The sequence below is a fragment of the Trachinotus anak genome, unplaced genomic scaffold (assembly GCF_046630095.1).
Source record: "Trachinotus anak isolate AG129_WGS33_773 ecotype Australia unplaced genomic scaffold, CSIRO_AGI_Tana_v1 ptg000011l, whole genome shotgun sequence".
Lineage (NCBI taxonomy): Eukaryota > Metazoa > Chordata > Actinopteri > Carangiformes > Carangidae > Trachinotus > Trachinotus anak.
In genome coordinates, this window is record NW_027273862.1 from 5,807,793 (window position 1) to 5,832,446 (window position 24,654).

The 24,654-nt window shown below is 41.9% G+C and overlaps 1 protein-coding gene across 2 annotated transcripts in view; it reads left to right on the top strand.

Annotated features, from left to right (window-relative positions):
• LOC139627669 (insulin-like growth factor 1 receptor) overlaps positions 1-23,025 on the top strand; it is a 46,268-nt gene extending 23,243 nt beyond the window's left edge. The window contains exons 3-21 of one of the 2 annotated variants that reach the window (XM_071488665.1): positions 7,049-7,352; positions 7,744-7,880; positions 8,085-8,229; positions 10,218-10,426; positions 10,644-10,770; positions 11,968-12,203; positions 12,983-13,150; positions 13,246-13,453; positions 14,789-15,096; positions 15,222-15,355; positions 16,095-16,254; positions 16,401-16,500; positions 17,454-17,524; positions 17,651-17,880; positions 18,254-18,361; positions 18,941-19,103; positions 20,411-20,540; positions 20,672-20,806; positions 22,191-23,025. In XM_071488665.1, the coding sequence (XP_071344766.1) occupies positions 7,049-7,352; positions 7,744-7,880; positions 8,085-8,229; positions 10,218-10,426; positions 10,644-10,770; positions 11,968-12,203; positions 12,983-13,150; positions 13,246-13,453; positions 14,789-15,096; positions 15,222-15,355; positions 16,095-16,254; positions 16,401-16,500; positions 17,454-17,524; positions 17,651-17,880; positions 18,254-18,361; positions 18,941-19,103; positions 20,411-20,540; positions 20,672-20,806; positions 22,191-22,716 (3,599 nt within the window). In that variant the 3' untranslated portion in view covers positions 22,717-23,025. The remainder of the gene's footprint in view (positions 1-7,048; positions 7,353-7,743; positions 7,881-8,084; positions 8,230-10,217; positions 10,427-10,643; positions 10,771-11,967; positions 12,204-12,982; positions 13,151-13,245; positions 13,454-14,788; positions 15,097-15,221; positions 15,356-16,094; positions 16,255-16,400; positions 16,501-17,453; positions 17,525-17,650; positions 17,881-18,253; positions 18,362-18,940; positions 19,104-20,410; positions 20,541-20,671; positions 20,807-22,190) is intronic. The other variant, XM_071488666.1, reaches the window with a different exon arrangement.
• Positions 23,026-24,654: the final 1,629 nt, after the last annotated feature.

The following is a 24,654-nucleotide window of genomic DNA, read 5'->3' on the forward strand; positions in this document are numbered from 1 at the left end:
TTCAAAAAATGGGAAGAACAAAGTGAGTCTGGAAACAGCTGTTACCTAATTTTTTCATCAGTTTTGTGTGGCACATGAAAGTTTATAAGTGTAAAAGGACGCCACTGACCTCATGTACAAACGTTGCGTATGCTTAAAAACGTAGGGCATCTTTCACGCTCATGGTTGGCATGAAGAGGGGGATGAACGTGAGAACTTGCGTTCCTCCACGCCAGCTTCATGTCTGGCATATGCACGTTTCTAATGGTTTTACTCAGTTGGCGATGCAGAGCAACTACTAACATTAGGAAGTGGTTTACAAGTTTGTCAGACACATGAAAACAACAACTCTTCTAACTGAGTTGCACAGCATAGACACATGAGCCATATTAACACATTCACGTAATAACAATGGCAGCTTTGACTTTATTAGAGGATGAAGTTAATGTAAGAATTAGAGACCACGCCTTCACTCGGTTTCTTCGCAACAGGGGCATTTCAGAGAGAACCGGCAGACCGGTCAGGACTGTGCTAGTCGTCGCTAGCCATACAAGCCAGGTACATAAAGTTAGAAAGTGTGGTGGACCAGGCTGACATTCAAGCACAAGTTGAGCTGTTTTTCCCTGTTAAACTAGAGAATCTGTGCTTTCTGACAAGCCCATGTGTGCCGGTTTCTTATCAATGCCAGAGGGCAGTGCGCCAAAAAAAAAAAAATCTGGACTATACCTCACACTTGCTGAAATTTGTAGGTGTATTTAAACTCAGTATATTAAAATTAGGGCAGAGAGAGGATGGAGTGTGAAGGTGTACATGCGCAGGGATTCACACATCTGAACTTTTTTTGTGTGTGTACACGACAAGTCTCGCTGTGAATTCTACGCAAGGCTTTCAACATGAGGCTCCTAGTAATACAATGATTGTTTGACATGTTCTAATTCAGAGGGTTTGAGAGCCATTAGAGGTCAGGCAGAGAATCAAAGCTGCAGTGCACACACAGTGAATAAGGGCTGAATGCAGATCGATATTCTCTTGTCTGCTGGTCGGTTGTAACAGAGGCAGTCATGTGGCTTTAGTTATTTTTTAGTGTTGAGGGAAGGTCGAGATCTGGTCTCTCAAAACTCTTGATTGAATCATTTCCCTTTAAATTAAGTGACGTAGCAAATGTCTGACCTCAGATGTTTTATTTATGTTTTCATTTATTATTTATTTGTTTATTGGTGCTCTGGATTTTTTATCAAATATTGCTCATAAAAGAAGTGATAGAGAATCAAAGGGGTCCTCATCAGGATAGCGGTCTTTCCCCTCTGTTTATCTGTGTGATATCTACCAGTCCAGGGCTTATTGAAGCCTCTCTGCCACCACCCTCAGCGGCCACTGTCTGTCACAGCCATCATCACCATCACCACAGGTGTTTTGACTAATTTGACGTAGGACATTTAAAATACCCCACTGCTCAGAAAATGTGTTACTTTACTTCACTTGTATGCTTTGGCTTCACTGGGCAGAGTGATGTATGAGAGCAGAAGATAATAGAAGACCTTTTTCACATTCATCACTGAAGAAGGAAAATGTCTTCCTCTCTTCTCTCCTTAAAGTTTTAGATGTAAACGTGCAAGATGTTGTGACATCACAAATGGGATCTATGAGGCGAACCATGGTCCAAAACGCAACTTACACGAGGGTGATGAGGAGACTTGGAGCTCTACGTGTACACACACTGAGAATGTCATCTGGTGTCCTGTAGTTCAACTTTTAAAATAAAAAATATTCAGGATTTTTAACAAGGCCGAGTGAGTAGAAGAAAATTAAAAATATTATATTAGAAATGTAACTCTTTTTGTGGAAAAGCTTTGTCAAAACAAATTATTATATTATTTTTATGTCTTCTAACATGCCTGGAGGGCCCGACTAAATGGTCTGATTAAAATGCAAATCTGTGTGCTTCGGTGGATGTTTTTAGTTTATGACAAGTCAAAGACTAAACACAAAAGATACATTTATTAATCAGATAAAGGAAAACACGTAACCAGTCACTGTTTGGATAAGTCTGTTGATACACAATGACTTTGAGGGTTAAACCTGTGAAATATTAACTGATAAATTTCCGGTTAGTGCTGCTGGAATCGAAGCCCATGCAGATCAGTATCTGTGTTTTTGAATCAACTGTGCTGTCATCAGTCTAGACATCTGCCTGTCCCTGTTATTGTTGTGTTGTGCTGCTGAGTAGTACATACTGTTAAAGCCTGGAGCGTCATCATAGCAACTCTGAGTCTGTGTGGTACATCCTGTTCCTATCCTGAAAACAAGGATTAACAATTAGAAAGGCTTTTAATTCTTAGGTGATCAGCTGATCAAGCAGGAGAGAGAGAAAAACATCAATCCACCAGCCACCTATTGTTTAACCAGCCTCCAAGATATTAAAGTCAAATAGGGATGAAGCTGTAGAAGTGGCTGCTAAAGTAAATTAGTTTAGAAACGACAACCCAGACATTTTCCCGCCGTCTGGCTGGTGACTGGTGTGCATTTCCGAGTCGACCTTCCTGCAGGGCTGGTATTTCTGTTTCCCTGGAAGCCCTGTATCGGTTTTTTGACCCACAGCAGCGATCTTTATCCCACAGCCAGAGTGCCGCTGCGTAATGACAGAATGGAAAAGGTGAACTGCTTTACTGCACAACACTAACTTTCTACAACTCGCAACTCAAGTTTCTAATAAGCCTTTCAGACTGAAGCAAGGACAAACGAGGTAATAACTTAGTAACTAATATATCAAGATTTCCTCTGTAAAAGCATCAGGCTTTTATATTTCTGATCACTTTGATGAGCAGATATCTTGTCCTAATGCTATCAATTGAATAATCTCAATACAGAAATCACCTGTGGTCCATTATCAGCCCGAGGCACTCTGCTATATATTTCTAAATGGTGCACTTTTCTGTTCACCACCACCTTACTCCTGTTTGTGTTGTCTGGCTCCCCCAGCTGGCAGGTGTGTGTGTGTGTGTGTGTGTGTGTGTGTGTGTCTGTCTGTGTGTCTGTCTGTGTGTCTGTCTGTCTGTGTGTGTGTGTGTGTGTGTGTGTGTGTGTGTGTTGCTCTCAAAGATGTGATGTGTTAAACTGTGTTTTTAGTTTCCTCCTCCTCTCCCACCTCCTTATCTCTGTCTGTAACTCCTTCCTTCTCCATGCCCACTTCCCTTCCTCTTCTTCCTCATCTTCTTTGTCTGTAGTTCATTCTCTTCCTTATCCAACCTCTACAGATTCTCCTCCTCCACCCCCTACTCTTCCTCTTCCTCCTTCACCTCCTCCTCTCATGCTGCAGTTCTGCATCAACCTGCCTCTGAAAGTGTGGTGGTGGGGAAGATAAAATCTGGGATCTATTATGTGGCAGCCGTCCAGTGGAGTGCTGAGGTACACTGTGTACCCGTCCACCCCTCCACCTCTGTACTGGTTAGTGAGTGACGAGGCTTCAGACTAACAGCTCCAACCTGAGCAAAACTTCAGACAGAGATTTTCTCCTTCCTCTTCCCCCAGCTCTCAGCACGCCCGACGGCGTACATTATCACATCGCAAAATTACACCTTTCACCACATCTCCCATCACCCCATCGCAGAGGTCAGAGGGTGAGTTGGAGTCAGTGGGTGGCGGGGGCTCGGAGCAGAGAGAGAACATTCTGTGCCAGAGAAACGCAGTGCTGGTTGTCTCCTGCTGAGCACGAACAGACCGCTGAATGGTTGGTGGGACCACACAGTCTGAAGAATCTGATTGGCCTCTGTGTCAGTCAGGAGGCGGGCTGAAAGGTCATCTCATGGTCATGATTTTTTGCCATATGGGAAGGACAGTAGATTTCTTCTTCCTGAATTCAGATTCAGTCCCCCACTTTTGTAAATGGAAAAAATGAACACCTGGTGCGATTTGATTTTTTGTTTGCAGGTGATGTTATAGTGAGGGATTTCCCTAGCAGGTGTGCTGAACTGGTTTCACAATAAAGGTTGTATTTGTGGTAGAGTTTGCATTGTAGCTTAAAATGGCTACTTTTTTCTATGTATTTCTGTTAGGGCTGAATGAAATTTTTTTCATTTCATTTTCACTGAAAAAAATATGAAAATGATGATGTGATTTTTGTTGGGTCTTGTACCAAAGAAGCGTGTTCCTTTACATCTGGAGAACATGATTTACAGACCAGGGCATCTCTTTAGCGCCACAATGCTTCATTTATAGCATGTTGTGACACATTTTACCTACATCAAAAAAAATCGCAGCTATTGTGATTTTGATAATATTTTGATTAAAAGTTAAGTGCTAATTTTAATTGATATTGATTTAAAAGAGTTGTCTCCTTAAGCACAAAAAGGTAAATAATTTCAGTTTATAAATTGTGTGTCCAAAAATGCTATATAAAATAAACGTTACTATAATATTTGTTTATATTAGAGCTGCAGCTATTAGTTGATTAGTCAGCAGTGTCTTCTGCGGGATGAGCTGCTGATGCAGACAACAGGCACACACAGCTGTGAGTTTCCTGAAAAACATACTTCCTTAAGTGTTGAGCTCCAAGTTAGAGCCGTAAAGATCAAAAGATCAAGCAGATGGTTGGAACCTTTCTGTTGTGTTTCAGGCTCTGGGAACGACTTCCTCTTTCAATCTGACATCTGTTTTTTGGAGGCTTATCTTCAAATAGCTTTACAATCAGCATCCAGCTCTTTCGGCATCAGTTCACCCATTTTGGATAAAGTAATTAAACGAGTTTCATATATGGTGATGAAAACGTTATTCTGGATAAATCACTGAAATATAAATTGGAGTAGTAACAGAAGGCATCTCCTCTGAGCCACTGTCTTCAGTTTGTTTGACAGAGCCGGTGGAGGCAGCGTGTCGAAACGTGTTTCACTGTTTTGTCCTACAAACAACACATAATTTCCCATAACTTCTCTTTGTTTGGTTTCTGTTTAAACACAGCCATGGTCTACAAAAGCAGATGACATAAGTTGTTTTTCATTCAGATATCCCTGCTCCCTTTGTTTATGCCTTACGGGACTCATACTCACTAACACACACAAATAATGTCAAGCAGTGATTTTCAGTGTTTCCATAGCAATTAGTGTTTGTTTCTGTGGCAGACAGTGGAAGTGCTTTGAAGGTCTCGAACGTTACCCTCTGTGGATCAGCACTCGTGTTGTCAGTGAAGCTGGGTTCAGGGTGGATGCTTAAATGGTGATTTTTCCAGCAAGTTGTTTGTCTGTTTCTTTTTCAGTGACTGTGTGGTGTTGATGGGCTGAATGGAGCCGCCATTGTTGGCATTTTCTAGGAATTTAAGTTATGTTCATGGAGGTCCATACTGGACCTAAACATGGCATCATCTGGTTCCCTACTGTCTGGTTGAAGGTGTGTGTCAAGTAATAAAAATAACTACTTTTGTGTTTTGTTGCTCTTTATCTCCATCATGTTTAATTGGAATTCCTCTGCTGTAGAGACAAAGCCCGCCACGAGGAGTGGCTCCCCTCCACACGTAGGTCAGTCCAGTGTTTTCCTTCTGGAGCTCCTCAATCAGTTTTTCCTGTCATCAGTTACAGTATCCTCTTATTTAGAGGGACACCACAGCAACTAGAAGAGTTATTTGTAGCAGTGCTCGTTGGAAAACCCGGACTGGAGATGCTTTTGCCGCGGTGGGATCTAGGATCAGGCACTACTGGGCTCACCACCAACAACTGTCTTGATCTGTCTCTGATTTGTTTATTGGATTTGGTTTTACTAGCTGCATTTACATATTTTTTTTAGACAAAAGAAACATACATACATGCAGAGTAGATGGTTTGATATGACGCAGCCTGCGCGCCTGCCTTGTCACTGCCTGTTTTTGGTGATTTACAAGCTCTAATCCGGGCTGGTTCAGATGTGTGTACACATGCATTGTCAGTCATTTTCCAGTAGATGCAAATCATTTGTTCAGGACTGTAGCCAACAGCATCACATCAGAAGCTAATTCAAGCTGAGGACTCACTGGTTGTGTTTATTTGTTACGTTCTTGCGTTTGCTAATAGAAGGGAATGCTCCTTTACTGTGTGGGGAAAATCGTGTTTGCTTGTTACTAGAAGTGAGCACAGTCATGAACAAGGTCATTCAGGCATGTGTTAGCATGTTGTCAGTAATAACCTGAACAGATGTGCAAGGACAATATTGTGGTCCTTCAGGGTATTTGTTGATGATTGATCCACTAACACATTTTTTGTAATGCAACTAGGGCTGCAGCATTGTTTTCTTGATTAATCACATAATCACAAGTCTATAAGACATCATAAAATGATGAATAATGTCCATCAGAGCCCAAGGTGATGTCTTCACTTGTCTTGTTTTGTCCATCTAAAACCCAATGATTCAGTTTACAAAGACATAAAAGAGGACAATAGCCAGTCCTCACATTTGAGAAGAATTACAGAATGTGTTGCATTTTTGCCTAAAAAGGCTTAAACAATAAATCAATCATCATAATAATTTTCATCTGATTTTTCTATCAATTGACAGACTAATCATTTAGTCTTTAAAAACACCACATTGTGCTCCATCATGATGTTCAAACTGTATGCTAATGCTCAGTGTTGACATTTGACATTGTCAACATCTGCAGGTGTATTTCATCTCTAAAGAGGTGGTAACTCCTGCCTGCTACAACACATCTAGATTAACACTCTAAACGGATATTTAACAGAAACCACAGGAGTGAACGCATTAAACGTTCCAGGATAGCTCTGGTATGGAATATATTTCATTAATGCAAAACTATTCATCTGAGAAATTGCATTGCTAATTTTAACATAGCCTTTAAGAGTGGTTTGTGCAACTGTAATGTGTAAATACAAATATCAGATCAGTGGATATTTTACTAAAGGAATCCAAATGAGATCACAGGCAACAAATACTGACATCCACATGTCCCCTCATGTGTAATAAAATGTAGTATGGCACGGACGTCCTGATGTCTCTTGTTCATGTCTCAGCTATGTTTTGTGGTGAGGAAAAAAAAACATTTATTTGTCCACATAGTTAAATAACCCCCCCCCCTCTGTCTCCCATCCAGAGTGCCCTGAGAAGTGTGGACGGCGAGCATGCACAGCGGATGGCGAGTGCTGCCACCCTCAGTGTCTTGGCAGCTGCACAGTCCCTGGTATTGACACTGCATGTGCCGCATGCGTGCATTACTACCACCAAGGGCACTGTGTGGCTGACTGCCCCCCTGGCACCTACAAGTTCGAGGGCTGGCGCTGCATCAGCGCCGAGCTTTGCTCCAAAGTCCACCTCCCCGAATACGACAGCTTCATCATCCACGGTGGAGAGTGCATGCCTGATTGCCCATCTGGGTACACGCGCACTGCACCCAACAGGTGAGCTGCAGTTTACTCTGAGCTAGGCTGAAATGAAGCCACTGGGTGGAGGTACTCTTATTGTTGGCCTGACATTGGTACCACTCCCACACCCTGCTATTAGTTTCCATTCTGAAGTTTCACCAGAGCAAGAACAGAGTGTAATACAACAGCTACAATAAAGGACCATTAGTTTATATAATGAAAGTCTCTGGTTAAATCTTGGAACCTCTCCGAGACATCATTTAGCTGCTCCTGTGAAGCACTGCCGTAAAATCTTTCAGGGACAGAAATAAAAACTAAAAGGTCAGGGGAGGGCTTTCAGACTTGAACTAAATAGTGTGTCGGTGAAATGACACACTGCACATCGACTGCCTCCTGTCTCTCACTATCTCTCCCTGTCTGTCTCCAGTATGTTCTGTACAGCCTGTGATGGCCTGTGTGATAAAGTGTGTGAGGAGAAGGTCATCGACTCCATGGATGCTGCTCAGTCTCTCAAAGGCTGCACTGTTATCAAAGGCAACCTGCATATCAACATCCGCAGAGGCCGTAAGTTCTGCGGCGTACCACAACAACACAACTGCTAATACAAACATTTCTGACCTAGTTAAGTCAGTAATAAAAACTAAAGGCTTGAACAGTAGATAAATAGAGTAATAGGACAGGTTAAAAAATGAGTAAGTGTGTGTGTGTGTGTGTGTGTGTGTGTGTGTGTGTGTGTGTGTGTGTGTGTGTGTGTGTGTGTGTTTTCAGACAACATGGTGGCAGAGCTGGAGAGCTTCACAGGGTTGATCCAGAGGGTGACGGGTTATGTGCGGATCAGACACTCCCACACTCTGAGCTCCCTGGCCTTCCTCCGCAGCCTCAGATACATCGATGGAGAAGAACTTCTGGACGAGTAGGATCACACACAAACACACACATATTATTCTACGAACACATCCTGACACAAAACCCCAGTTTTAACCCCAGCAGCTCACAGTAGAGACTGATGTTGGTGTGCGGTCGCACTCTGAGTTCAGCTCCACTCTTTTGTTTTCTTACACCACATTTCACTGTACAGGATTCTCCTGAATACTAACGTGTTGTAGTCAGACTTTAAGAAAAGTCTATTTTGTTGCTGCACTAATGTGTGTCATGTTTATGTTCTAATGTTGCTAGTCAAGGTTGTCGTTAAAATGTTGGCAGATAAAGAAAGGATGTTTTGACTGTGAGGTTCAGACGGGAACTTATTGTATGTTGGGAAGACATGTTTGTTTGGGGTTGGTCAACTGTAATGTCATCACTATAGTATATAAAAAAACGCTTGTTTTAACTGGAAAAGTAAATCAACTGACTGAAGCTTGCTGGCATGGTGAGTAGATTAGTAGGTTTTTGTGTTCACCTTGATGATGTTTCACGTCCCCGACAACCTCTGTTGTCTCATTTAGCCACTTGTTAGCAACTGCCCTTTTAAACACACATAAAAGCTTACAGAAATCATGACTGGGGTATTTGCTGATGTTTTATGTCATAGAATAAAACATGAAAATGCCTTGAGCTTGTGTTAACCACAGACCTTATTTCTGAGACCTAGCCAAAAACACATTCAGAAAACCCATAGACTTCGGGACAAGGGAACAGGAAGTGCTTAAATGCTAATTAATGTCCAGGTTTTAGGTCCAGGTTTGCAGCACTCCATGCAGCATAACTTCCAGTATTTGCTCTTGAATTTTTTTCAGCAGCGGGGGTTGTTAAATATTTCCAGGGCTTGACACTCACAATTTTGCACATAAAGAACTTTAGAGGCGCCATGAAAATTTATCAAATAAAGTGTTTTTCCTCACTAAAGGGACATGAGGAGAAATTAACAAGCAAAATGATTTATTTAATTCATTTTATTTGAATACATAAAGTACACTAGGTTTTTAATTATTTCTTTCTGGGTCAATTTAATAATGATATTATTATGACAGTCATAACGATGTTGAACAAATACTGATGGTCATGGTTCAAAAGTCTGTGATTTTAAATTACTGAGAAGAAGTCATCAGTCTGTTTATATGAACTAAAGAAACGTTTGTTTGTGGTTGTACAGTAGTGTTACAGAGTGGAGCTTCATCCCTCACAAACTATCTATGACGAGTGTAAAATGTGGTGTGCAGAAGAAACACAAACCGACAACAGCCAAGTTTGATTTTGGCCTTCGTGAACCTGTGTATCTTTCCAACCTCAGTCAGTCACCGCTTCACCCAATGAGTATTTCACTGGTTTATGCAGTGGGATAGTATGGAACCATGTAGGTCGTCTGGCCCATGTTGACCTAAGCCAGTGGTCCACAGCAGGACTGCGCCTCTCCAGAGTCACTTAATTGTGACTTTGTGACATTTCATAAGAATAATTTTGTAAATAGTGGAAACACTGACTTCGAACAGTCCAAGGAAAGGTTGTCTCAGGGCCATGGAGTGGCCTTCACTCCTTCCTCCGTCTGTTTCTCCTTGAGCTCTCAGGAATCTTATTGCCCCAAGGCGCACATTACAGCCATTCCTGGATGTCTGGGTGTTACCCAGTGACTCATAAAGTCTCCTCTCCTCTCCTCCCCTCTCTTCTCCTCCCCTCCTCTCGCCTATCTTCTCCTCTCCTCCCCTCCCCTCTCCTATCTTCTCCTCTGCTCCCCTCTCCTCCTCTCCTCTGTAAAAAGTCATTCTGCATTTTTCCATTTTTCCTTTATGCAGTGAAAAGAAGGCTTTGTCATTGATGGAAAAGTTGGCCTTCAGCTTTGTATGAGTCACAATGCGCAGGATAAGCTGAAGCTGAAACAGTAGACAGTGAATATAGAAACATATTGCTGACATTCATTCATTGTTGACTATCATTCATTCATCCTCTCTTCTTTCTGCCCTATAGCATGTATGCCTTCTCAGCATTCGACAACCAGCAGCTCCAGTATCTGTGGGACTGGAAGCAACACAATCTCACCATCAAAACAGGAAAGCTGTTCTTCAGAGCCAACCCAAAGCTCTGCACGTCTGAGATCCGCAACATGTGGAACAAGACGGGCATCCAGGGCCGCTTTGATGAGAGCGATTTCCGAAACAACGGCGACCGAGCCAGCTGTAAGGGTCAAATGAAAACCACAAAAATTTAAATTGCTATGTCCACTACATGTGCAGAACGTACTCCAGTTTACTAGCAGTTTGCAAACGCCTCCTCTGATCCCAACGCTCTGCACCATGTGTCAGTATTTACTGCATCAGTCTGTCAACAACACTAATTGTAGCAGAAACATGCTGAAGTACTTCAGATTTCAACTGTGCTCTGACTCTCTTTTAGGTGAAAGCACTATCCTGAAGTTTAAGTCCAACAGTACCAGGAGTACAAGGATCAAACTGACCTGGCAGCGCTACCGGCCCCCCGACTACAGAGACCTCATCAGTTTTATCGTCTACTACAAGGAGGCGTACGTTTTTCAGTCATAGCTGCATCCGTCCTCAAGCTGCTGATTCCAGCAGTGATAGGAACTGAAACTTTGATTCCTTTAGCTTATTAACTGACTTGTATAAAGATTAAAAATCTAATGGAACCTCACTATGACATTGATTAACAGGACTTTAAACCAATTTACAGGAGACCTGTGTGTTCATCCACTGCTGTTGTGTGAATATTCGAAGTTGAGCTAATCAAGATAAACAGTCAGTGGCACTAATTCTCAAGTCGGTTGCCGTTGAACCGTTGTAGGAGAAGATGGTGTGAATAAAAGCACTCCAGTCAAACTTCAAACACACTAAAACAGAGGAAAATAAAATGATGATGATGATATCATCAATCGTCATGATATCAAATGAAAATATTTTATGTTTGTCTGATATATTAATTTGAGGAATGTTGTTGAAATCTTAAAAAATTAGATAAAGACTAATGCCTGGCTTTTATGGGTTTTATTTAACACAGCATTTTGAAATTGGGTTCAACACTTATACAGAGATCAATGGTCCCCACAAAGTGAGAGTAATGAAATGAGAACAATCGAGTCTCACAATAGTCCAGTATACAAGAATATGGGAGCATCGGCCTCTAGCAGGCAGTTGGTGATTTCATTGACATTGATGTAAAGAGTCAAACCCCGATATGCAAGGAAAGAGTAAAGAACTGCTCCTCTGCCACAGTCAAGGGCAGTTCAGCTCTAACAGCTGGAACAGCTTATCATCTACAAAGAGATACAAGTGAGGTTACATTAGAGCACACATAGGATGGATTAAATATCCCCATCACAATAAAAAATAAAAAAAAGCTACAAATACAATCACACTAAAATTTTCCACAGCAAGGAAGAGTTTTTTTTTTTTTCTTTCTCAAATTTCCTTTTTATGCACAAATGGAGAGTGCACATAAAAAATGTGGATGGAAACACACCAATGTTTTCAAATGCTATTAAGGTTTTTTTTTCATGAGTAATAAATAAGTGAACACAGTAAAACAGGTGGATGTCAATTATATTATATTATATTGTTATTATATTATAACATACAAGAAACAAATTTTAGATTCTTCATTTCAAATCAACTATACTGAGCACACTAAAATGACTAAAATATTAAGAAGGCCAAAAGGCTGATGATTAATTATTTACCCCCAACACTATTTGTCTTCCTTGCAGGCCATACCAGAACATCACAGAGTTTGAGGGGCAGGACGGCTGCGGCTCCAACAGCTGGAACATGGTGGATGTGGAGCTGAGGCCAGACAAGGACTCAGACCCCGGAGTTCTGCTGTCCAACCTGAAACCCTGGACACAGTACGCTATCTTCGTCAAAGCTATCACGCTGATGGTGGAGGACAAACATATGCCGACTGCCAAGAGCAAGGTGGTCTACATCCGCACAAGCCCATCAGGTAAACGGGAACATTTGCCAAGTCAAAGGTTGCAGACTGACAGCAGAGAAAACAAATGTTACTATGACCCCAGAACGACTGAACTAAGCCTCCACTAAAGAGCTGAAAGTTTTCATCTTACAAAGTGACTGTAGTGGGAAGGTCAGAGGTCATTCCTTCATTTAGGAGGAAGGAGATAGAATAGTGGAGGTCGGGTGAAGACATGAGTACAGCGGACAGTAAAAGAAGAGCTGTAAATAGTAGTTGTAGCAGCGCAGGAAGTCAAACTGTGATATTAACACACAGTATCACCAGAACACACATACTGACCGATAATGTTCTGTTCACACAGCTACTTGTTTTTCAAATAGATGCAGAGTTGTTTCACAATGGCAGTGTGATAACATTTCTGGAGTTGATGCAGATGTACTGTAAGTAGACAGAGAGCAAGGGAGTTTTTAAATAAACACAGCTGCAACTCAAAGAGACGGAGAAAAAAACGATTTGAAAAAACTGTAACACAATTAGATGAAATGGAAGACTGCTTTAAACAAATCCAGCTGCACTCTAAAGACATAGCAGCACTGTGATGTCAGTGAATCCCATCTGCATTGGCAGACTCTGCATCCTACCCTGAAGGAGAGACGCTTCCTACAAGTTGTTAGAAATCGGGTTTATCAAGCAGCTACATAGTGATGACACTGAGATCAGAATAATTTAGATGTTTCTCTCTCTCTCTCTCTCCCCCTCTCTCTCTCTCTCTCTCTCTCTCCCCCTCCCTCTCTCTCTCTCTCTCTCAGCACCCTCCATGCCTCAGGATGTGCGAGCATACTCCAACTCCTCCACACAGCTGGTGGTGCGTTGGTCGCCCCCTGTCTCGCCAAATGGAAACCAGACTTACTATCTGGTCAGATGGCAGCAACAAGCCGAAGACAGGGAGCTTTACCAGCACAACTACTGCTCTAAAGGTACACGCACACACACACACACACACACCTTAAAACAGTCAAATTTACTGCTAGTTGTTCAGAGTACACCAGTCATGAAACACATCCTCCTGCAGAGCTGAAGATCCCCATAAGGATTGCTGCCATCGGTGTGGGAGACCAGGAAGAGGACACTAAACCCACTAAGCCAGATCCTGAGGGGGCAGATAAAGGCCCCTGTTGCCCATGCCCCAAGTCAGTGGAGGACCTGGAGGCAGAAGCTGCTGACGCCTCCTACCGAAAAGTCTTTGAAAACTTCCTGCACAATTCAATTTTTACACCAAGGTAAGCTACTCATCATTATGTCTTTCTTTATCTGAGGTGAGGACCAGTGTGGCTGCAGCACTCTGTAACGTCATCTTTAATTCTTTATTGTCTAAAACAAAAGAGATAATCTCATAACAAAATGTGTTTTTGTGTAATGTCTCTATAATTCAGTGCAGATCAGTAGCTGTCTTCATGTTTATATAATTATAATAAAATAAAAAGCAACCCAGCTAAACTAAAAAGGGCAAGAGAGGAGAGGGGGTTCGTGAAGGGTGGCCAACCAGTCCTCACATTTCTCTTATTTATCTCTACATTTGTTTTTGTCTGGTTTAGGGAGTCAATGTGCTTAATTGTACTGCATACATCTGTATATGTATCTGCATCACGTCTCCACACGCGCAGAGTTCAGCCCAGTTGATGTTAATTAGTTCTCAGCGTGTTTTGCAGATGCAGGAGAAACTAGTGGAAGAACAGGGGTTATCATGTGTCCTGCCTTTCCCTTTCCACGTCAGTATTTGGGACCACAGTAGCGTGTGATCAAACGTACGTCCCTTTATGAAGTGGAGTCTGTATCTGAACTCTTATACCTTATCTGATTGTTGCATACATACCAGAGGCTTTTCTACATTTGGTGGAGCTGTTTGAAACAGTTACAGAAGGAAAACATGACTCATTTTTCCTGAAAAGAGAAATAAAGGTAAAATGTTAAAGCCAGTGAAGGGATGTAACTAGTACAAATTGGTTTCAGAGGAAACAAAACCTTGTGGAGGTAAAAAAAAAAAAAAAAGAAACTGAAACTCCTCTTCTCTTAAAGCAAATGTCATGAAATTAAACACACATGCTTAAGGAACAACTTGGTAAACTTTTGTTGCACTGTGGCCAACTGTGGTAGCTGTGGGTGTGGCCTCCTGTTGGGGTATACTGTGTGCTTTGCTTGTGAGTTCAAGTTCTATAAAACCAATTGAGCTGTTCAGTAATTTAATTTAGTATATGCCTACCAAGTTTCATCCCAGCTACTGTAATTAATGCCAAATGGCGACGAATGTAAGCGAATCACCCAAAGGAGGAGAAGATTTCCAGTAACTCTGGCGTCAACCTGGTAAAAGGCTGAGGAGCAAAGTGCAGAGACACAAAAGACCTTCTTGTGACAGTTTTGTGCTTCATCCATGTCTATACACAAAACTCCTTTTTACTTTTTGTACATCTCTTTTTTAATGTTACATTTTCATTTTACTCATTAGTTGGTTCCAATTGTTTAAATGACACCTTCACTATCACATACACTATAAAACTCTCTCCTCCCTTCTTCCCCTCTTGTATCTCCACCCTACCATTCTCTCCTTCTTTTTCTAGGCCACAAGATCGTCGCCGCAGAGATCTCTTTGGCGTAGCAAACTCCACTCACTCCCGCCGCAACCGTCTGCACACCAACAGCAGCACCGTCCCTCCTCTCCAAGCCGCTGGTAACAGCAGCACCGTCGCTGACCCAGAGCCGGCGGACAGAGAGTTTGAGTTCATGGAGCAATCAGTGACGGAGCGTGAGCTGCAGATCTCCGGCCTGCAGCCGTTCACGGTTTACCGCATCGACATTCACGCCTGCAATCGACAGGTCCAACGCTGCAGCGCGGCGGAGTTCGTCTTCTCCAGAACCAAGCCTGCAGGTTAGAGGAGGAGTGTAACTCCAGTCTTTTCTCAGCCCCTAGGCCATCTGTATGTTTTTGTAGTTTTAACAAATGTGATCTCAGTATGCGGTCACCACTGTAACCTATGTCCCTGTGTTCTCCAGAAAAGGCTGACGACATACCAGGCAAAGTGACCTGGGAGGGCCATGAGGACTGGGTGTTTCTGCGCTGGCCAGAGCCCCCTCACCCCAACGGACTCATCCTCATGTACGAGATCAAATTTAAACTGGCTGCTGAGGTACGACAACATCTGTGCCCCCTCATCCAGAACCTGCTGGTTTTGTCAAAGACTAGGGATGGAAAAAGTCACCTTCATTCAGAATTCTACAGAAGATTTTATTTATGAGGGCGGCCCACATCTGTGGTGGACCTGTCTAACCAGTCGTTCAGTTGGAGAAAACTCAGTATCCTCTTCATTCATAACATAAGTATCTTTCCTTCAGAGACTAAATTGGTCTGTTGCCCACTCAAATGTAGGTTAAAAGAATCAAAATTAACCTCTTGAGCTTGCACAAAATGGTAATAAACAATTTTTCTTTTTTTTTTTTATATATACCTCATAATGTTCTGATAAATATCCCATATTAAATTATAAAAATGATTTGTTGTTGATTCCATATGACCACATGCTCATTTAAAGTAAGATTTCTGGCAATGAACAGATTAAACCAGTAAACAGGAGTGAAGTATTAGAAACACAATCATAAACACAAAGAAACTGCATATATAGACATATAGACAAACTGACCACTCAGCTGACCCAGTGAGCAGATATGAGTGTCAGTATTTACCAGTTATGAGGTAGAAGAACTTAAACACCATAAGCCCTGTGAATATGTACATGCACATTAAAGATAAAAAACAACAGGTCTTGTATTCTCTTTCATTTAGTCTATAAATTCTGTCTCTAATTTTTTTCTCTCTCTCTCTCTGTGTGTGTGTGTGTGTGTGTGTGTGTGTGTGTGTGTGTGTGTCAGACCGAGAAGCATGAGTGTGTCTCTGGTCATATGTATCAGGCCCAGCGTGGCGTTCGGCTTTCCAACCTCAGTCCAGGAAACTACTCGGTCAGAGTGAGAGCCACGTCACTGGCTGGCAACGGCTCATGGACACACACCCTGGATCTCTATGTGGCTGAAAGTAAGACACACACTCCCAAGCATCAAAAGCTTTCATCACTCCTTTGTATTTGTACACTGAAATTCTTTTAGTTTTTGCCAGTTGTTTAACAACGTAGAGCAGAAATGCTGTAACAATCACAGTAATCAAAATGTTTGCTCCAACAGGATATGAAAACGTTCTCTACGCGATGATCTTTGTTCCTATCGCCATCATCCTCTGCATCTGCCTTCTGGTCACAATGCTGGTGGTCCTCAACAGGAAAAGGTGTGTGATTCTGGATAATGTAGTTACATGTGTGGAGCACAGTAAATGTGGTGACACAGAATGTGTTTGCGGAGAAACAAAACACAAGAGTATCATATAACAGAAACATAAAATGACCTGCAGAGAAGATACTACGACTGCTACTACTACAAATAATGATAATAATAATAACAATAATAATAATAATCTGTAGAATAAATGATTGAACAGCTTGCTAATGGTTAGTTTATTTATTAATTGTTTATTTTATAGGGACAATGTATGTTAATGAAAATCTGTACAAAATACATGACGCAAACTTGCTGGATTATAGCAGAAAATGCTGATATACATCTGTTGTCCCTAGACAGGTAACATAAAACAGAAAACATTACAAGTTACAATACACAAATACAAATGTAAAGTACTCAGGTTGGTGTGGTCACATCAGGAGCCATAACTCAACACCCACTCAACCCAAAGGAAAACACTTCTACCAATGAGAGTAAAACTAAGTAGCAAATGAAGCAACATTTTGCACTGTTATGTGTTTGTCCACCCTCTTCTGTCTGTACTTGTAACTTGCACTATTTAGTTGGTGTTTGTGTGAAAATACTTATGTGCTACGTCTTAAGAAAGCCTAAGATGATGGAAGAAACGTGTACATGTGATATAAACATCAGGAGACAATCAAGTGATATGAAGAAATTAATTTACGCAGGAAGTGAGCATCTCCTGCCATGCTGTCATAGTCCCTTAAGAAATAAACTCTTATAAGAATTTGCTTATCTTGAATAAATGTTTTTGAATTGCTCCGACCTCAGAAGACTCTGAAATTGAAATGTTTCAGTATTTCATTTTTCTAATGCCAAAAGATTCCAAAAGAATACAAGCCTGTTGTGTGAGCATATGTGTACAGGTATATGAAAGTGTGTTTGTGTGTCTCTAAACACTTCTGTTTTTGTTTTGCCCAGGAACAGCGACCGTCTTGGAAATGGAGTCCTGTATGCCTCGGTCAATCCAGAGTACTTCAGCGCTGCAGAAAGTGGGTGAAATGTTAATGTGACAAATGCAGCGCTCAGTTTTATTGTTGTTGTCAGAATAACTGAAAATGTCTGTGCCGGTGTGAAGGTCTGTATTAATATGTAAATGTTTTTCTTTCTCCGTGTAGTGTATGTACCAGATGAGTGGGAGGTGGCGAGGGAGAAGATCTCCCTGAGTCGTGAGCTTGGCCAGGGGTCGTTTGGCATGGTGTATGAGGGCTTGGCAAAGGGCGTGGTCAAAGATGAGCCAGAGACGCGTGTCGCCATCAAGACCGTCAACGAGTCGGCCAGCATGAGGGAGAGAATAGAGTTTCTCAACGAAGCCTCTGTCATGAAGGAGTTTAACTGTCACCATGTGGTATGTACACACACACATCCAATCACACAGAGGATGACTGATTGTGCGTACTTTGTGGTCGTTTTTATTTTTTAGATATTTTTGGGGCATTTCACCTTTATTTGACAGAGAGGCGTATGACATGCATCAGGGGTGCTTTGGCAGGGAATCCAACTGTGGACGTTGCGGTTAAGTGGTGTGCGTCTTAACCATTAAGCCACTGGATGCCCCTCAACTTTATACTCATGTCAGACTTTTAAACCATCACAGAATAACATATGTTTGAATCTAAATCAACATGATAAAAAAAAAAAAACACCAGGTCATATCAGTTTCCAGATAACAACAAGGTTCTGAGTCCATTCTTGTCTCATGGCAATCTGTTGGGTTGCAGGTTCGTCTCCTGGGAGTGGTCTCTCAGGGCCAGCCCACTTTGGTCATCATGGAGCTGATGACACGAGGAGACCTGAAGAGTTACTTGCGCTCCCTCCGACCTAAAGAGGTAGTTTGCTCCTTTCTACCAGGTCACCAACCTATGGAGACAGGTGGTGGTCAGCCTTTGTCTTGGGTATAATTGGCTGTAGCAGGGGTGGTGTTATAGAGCTGTCCAGTGCAGAATGTTTGAACATAGAGAATATATATTGAATATAGAGAATAAAAGGAGATTCAGTATTAACAAATTGATGATTTATTTCTCTGCTGATGATCTCTTCTTCTCTGGCTTTGAATCAGTATGAGGACAACTTATCAGCTTTTGATAGTTGGATTACTTACAGAGGAAACTTCAGTCAGCAGCAGATAGAAGCACACATGATAAATTGAGTCGGCTGCCTTTTGAACAAGTTTCCCCTAAAACAACATTGGGAAATTATAAGAGGCCTCAATTGATTTATTGGGCAAAGCTCCAGTGCAGTGCAGGGTAGTTCTAGTATAATAGCAGTATAGTATCTTTTCTGTTCTTTATAAAACTCCATATTACATAGACAAGAACATCAGAACCTATAGGTCAGGTAATTAATAATTATTAGGACTTTGTTCTTCATGTAGAGCTCACTCTTCTGTCCCGTCTGTCTGTCTACAGCAGCAGTGGTCGAGCCTGTCTCTCCCCCCTCTGAAGAAGATGCTTCAGATGGCAGGACAGATAGCTGACGGCATGGCGTACCTCAACGCCAACAAGTTTGTCCACAGAGACCTGGCAGCCAGGAACTGCATGGTGGCCGAGGACTTCACTGTTAAGATAGGAGGTAAAGTACTGTGGAGGGGTCAGAGGTCACTGACAGCTAAGAAACTGAAGTGAGAGGGAGTTGGGAGCTTGCCCATTAAGTGGAAATGAAATGGTAGTTAGTGTAATTTTTCAAGTTACTGGATGACCATATGATCAGGGGCAACCTTAATCCCAGTAAAGGGTTAGGGTTAGTGTAAGGGCAGTAGTGTAGTTGTGTCAACATGTTCTCATCCCAACGAGACGTCCTCCATGTAAATGTGCTGCAAATAAACATAGTGTTTCCAAGTTTATGTCATATAAGACAATTTTTATCCGCTTTGGGTTTTTGGGTCTTTAACTAAGTCAAATGCACAGACCAACCCCTCTTCATCACTAAATAATTATTTTTCAGTTGTCAGTCAAATGAGTTACACTGTCAAGTTTGTTTACATCAGATATTCCATAGGTAACCTGCAATGATAGCAACTCTTCTGGAGAACAGAGCAGGTATAACTAAACTTTTCCAAGAAACAGGAAACATGTTGTCGTGGATTAAGTGAGTTACGCTGTGGGCTTCAACTTGAACCACATTTTCTTTTTTAGCTTTTGTTTGTTTTCCTTTTGGAAAATTAAGTGTACCCAATTATCCTGTTCCTGTTTGTTATGTACCACTGAATGTACTATCAACTATCACTGGATCACTTACAAAGGAGCTTCCTTTTTTCCTCTGATTTCTAGGCAGATTTATGGATGTTCATTTCTAGTGGTGTTATCATGTCTGTGTGTTCAGGTTTGACTGAATACTGACTCAGATTTTTGACACAAAAATTGACACTGATGTGAGTTTTAGATGATTTTGGTACAAAATGTGAGTTTTGGATATTGATATTAAATGATTTATTACACAGAAAATTAGGTTATTCATCTGAACTGGTTTGGAGATCAGTTTGAATGGTAACCAGTAACAGAAGACATGAGGAGCTCTCAGAAGAAAAAAGGTTGGAGAGCCCTGATCTAGACAATCATGGTTACTTGGAATTTTTGTTGTGTGGCCTATAATACCTGCACAGAGTGATCTCTATGGGATTACACTATGTTAAGGTTTATAATCTCTATAAATAGCTCTCATGGAATATGGACCACACACCAGACAACAAGCGCAATAAAAAGAAGTATGAAGAAATTGATGCCCAGTATTTGGTTTGAAATGTGGACAAATTTGCCAAACCTGTGTTACATTTGGTCCATTTTTTAAAACAGACACATCTTCTTCAAATGCTGTGGATGTTTTTTATAGCCATTGTCATGCTTCACTCCCCCCATGTGTGTGTCTGTGTGTATTGGTAGACTTCGGCATGACCAGAGATATCTATGAGACGGATTACTACCGCAAAGGTGGGAAGGGTTTGCTCCCAGTCCGCTGGATGTCCCCAGAGTCTCTGAAGGACGGAGTCTTCACCACTAACTCTGATGTCTGGTAAGCAGGCACACAGGAACACAAACAAACACACATGGCGACTTTGTTCTCTCTTTTTACTGCTTCCAAAAATGTCTTCTGTTTATAATGTTGATAATGGAAGACATACTTCTATCTTTCCATCTTTACAGGTCATTTGGGGTTGTGTTGTGGGAGATTGCCACTCTGGCAGAGCAGCCCTACCAGGGTCTGTCCAATGAGCAAGTGCTCCGCTTTGTCATGGAGGGAGGGCTGCTGGAGAAACCACAGAACTGTCCTGACATGCTGTAAGAGACAAACACACATGCACACAACTCTACAGATTCAGATTCAGCAGACTAACAGTGACAGTACATTCTCATCTTCCTGCCTGTCTCGTTGCCATGTTTTCTTCTACTTTCCTAGTTCAATCATAAGTGACGAGTGTTTATTCACACAAACAGTGAAGCCGTTCTGCTGCTCCTCAGCCTGCGGTCAGTGGGATTTCCATACATCAGCCAGTCTGTTTGTCACCGTGTGCTCTTGTGTTCTCCATGACGTGTTTGTTGAAACAGCCCAAGTATAAATCCACATCAATAGCGTTGCGAGCGTGGCAGACAAATTTGGCCACCAACCACCAAACATGGAGGATGCATCAGATGGTGGAGTCATGTGGAGAACAGATGTGAAGCCACAGGGTTTGCTGGGGGAATAATAATGATGCCTTGTTTTGAAAATCCGGTCTCTGTTGATGGAAGAGTTCAGTCATTTTCCAAATAGTATGTTGTCTTAAATATATTCATAAAAACACCGATATTAATCGCAGTAATTCAGTTTTCGAAAAACTTTGATCCCTGCAGGGAAATCGCTTTGTTACAGTTGCACAACACTATGCTGATGAGAAACACTCTTCAGTTTCTCTCTGTGTATGCAAATACCCAGGGAAATGACAAATAAAGTGAATCTGAATCTGAACACACAGTTAGGAAAGAGAAAGTAAAAAGTTAAAGTTACTATAAAATTGTAATATTAATATAATCAGTAAGTGAATAGAAGAATTTACAAATGCAAGTGTGCAGAAAGGATGATGTGAGCTACAATCTCCAGGCCTCTTTAACATGAGCACACAGCAGGTCCAGGGTCCTGTCTCCTCTGGTAGTGCAGTCCACAGACTGAGGGAAAGTGTGGAAAGTGTTGTCCAGTGGAAGTCCCCAGAGACCATGAAGAAAGCACTGGGGTGCAGAGTCTGGAGTCTGGCATTAATAGAGTGGATGATGTCACACGTAGTTGCCGGGTTAATAAAGGGGAGGAATGTAAACAATAACCAAGATGGCGTGTGAGAACTCCTTGACGATAGTGTGCAGCATGGACGTAGCCCCACACCTAACAGTTCAATCAGTTCAAACAGTTAATCTTTCTTGCTGTCATTGAACTACAACAAAAAATGAACTATTTTTAATGATAACCCTACAGCACAACCAATGAATGATTAAGTTTATCAATACACATTATTATACAAAAACGCATCATGTAACGCATGTAACGCATCACAGAAGCCGGGCTAAACCTGTAGCCGTTTAGTATTAGACAACACATGTTTGGTAAAAGTAACATTAGGAAGCCACAGTTCAACTGGACAAAGACATTACTGCAGGGCTGAGTTAACCTGTGTCTCTATGTGTGTTTGTGTAGGTTTGAACTGATGCGAATGTGTTGGCAGTACAATCCTAAGATGCGTCCATCTTTTGTGGAGATCATCAGCAGCATAAAGGATGAGCTGGACCCGTCTTTCAAAGAGGCTAGTTTCTTCTACAGCGCTGATAACAAGCCAGCTGATGATCCGCAGGTCCGCCTGGACAAAATGGACAACATTGATGACGTTCCTCTGGAGTCCCCTTCTTCCACACAGCCACAGCAATCCCCAGTCCCCCAACAGACCCCACCCTCCCCGAGCTCAGAGGCTCCACCTGCCCCCTCACTAAGCCCCAGCTCCCCGTCCTCTCCCTGTACGTCAGCCGCTGCCATGGACAAGCAGGCCTCTGGCCAGCATGCAGCAAACGGACTGTCGGGTCCAAGCCTTGCAGCAGGGTCAGGGCTTGGGACAGGCGCTGGCGTCACGATGCGGCCGTCTCTGGAGGAACTGCCGCCGTATGCGCACATGAACGGAGGACGCAAAAATGAACGCGCCATGCCTCTCCCACAGTCCTCTGCCTGCTGATGGGACAGAGACACCTACCAGACTGCAAACCCTGCCACCTGCTGCTCTGCAGAACCTGATGTCACAGTGGGTGGGATCTCTCTCTCTTTTTTTTTTTTTTATATAGGTGAAATACAGCAAAACCAGTGAGGAGCAAGGACTCGAAGAAAGGTGGAGAAAACTGTCAGTTAGTTCATGTTCTGCTGTAACTCTGCACACTTTTGTTTTCATACTCTACTTTTGGTTTCTACCAGCTGGCAGTCAGATGTGACACTGCCCTTGCTGCTTAGTGGGAAGACCAAAAAACAGTAAAAGAAAGAAAAAAAAAAATGAAAATCATTTGAGGGAGAGCTCTCTCTCTCTCTCTCTCTCTCTCTCTCTCTCTCTCTCTCTCTCTCTCTCTCTCTCTCTCTCTCTCTCTCTCTCTCTCTCTCTCTGTTTATGGCTGAACTTATTTTATAAATTGTTGTTTGTTACTTTTTTATATGTATTTCCAAATGGGAAAACAAAATGTGTAGGCCTTTATAAATGACCGGCGATTTGGTCGCTTTTGGGCGGGCATTATGGTGAAACTGTTAAGCATATCTAATGAAGAAGCACTTCAGAGAGGTCAGTGTCTCCTTCGGTCATTCAGTAGTGTTGCTGCTCTGCAGGCTGGGTGTCAGCGAAATGCCAGGTCCACCGAAACTAACAACCAGAGGGAGAAAGGTCAAATCTGCCAAATTTGTTGCCAAAATTGTACTTTTTGTCAAATTATCTCTTCTTGCCCAATGATTCTCCAACACACCGGATTGAAAATGGAAACAAAACAAAAGCACTTTGATCTGCTACCACAATGTTCTTAAATCTCTGATCACTCCTCTATTGCTGTTTGATATCTACAGCTTCTGTACTCTATCAAATTGACATCAGAGACTTTGGTTACATCAGTTTATCTGAAATTGAGCCACATCCTGTCACAAAGTGCTGTTTGGTTACGGTGTAAACCACCAAATCCAGTCAATAAAGAAGCAAAAAAAAGGGAGGGAAAAGCATGAAGAGGAAAATATGAAATATGAACACTAGATTTCTAATGTCTCTAGATCTATAATGTCTCTCCGTGTTCAGAGGCGTCCTTGTATAAAAACAGGTATTTTTTTAGACTAGTCATTAGTCTCCAACATTTACAACATCTCTACATGGGCAGAGCATTTATGTACACACCAGTTGTTTGTGTCACTTTTCTAACTTTTATACGGTTGGAGACATTTATCATGTACAGAAAGAAGCTGCTATTCCTTATTTCTCTTGTGGTTGTAATATAGTTAATATCTATATATAAAAAGAGAAAAAAACTCCTTCAGGTTGGATCTATGAAAGTTTCCACTACAGTCCATTTTTTTAATGCTTGTAACTGTGTAAAGTGTATCTGAGCTAGTTTCATTTCTGTGTTTGCGTAAAAGGTACGACAGTTTGCCTTGTGTTTTGAAACACCGGTAACGTCCCCTCCCATCTGACTAGAGGACAGTGATGGTGTCAGTGATCATCGATGTTCTCGTGTTCTCTCGGGACACCTTCAACCTCTGTCCTCTAGGGTTTGGACTAGACCACCTCTACCCATCATCACACTCAGAGGTCAGGCGTCACTGCTGAGTCCCAACTAAATCTCAGGTCAAAGAGGAAAGTTAAGTCCTTTTCTACCCTTTTTCTTGTGCTGTCATACCCAGAGACATCTTGTCTGGTGTGTGTCTGATTCTATGTCCCTCTGACTCTGTTATTGTATTTTCTTTGATCATTAGACAATGTTTCCTAAATCAGTGTGAAACCAGAATGGGGATTTCCAGTTTTGAATGGGTCCTTGCACTTATTATATGGAGACCCAATACTGACAAAATATAGTGAAAGGTTATCAGATGAGTCAAAATATAACTGAATAATAATTTATGATATTGGTAAATAATTGAAATGGAGCATAAAGAC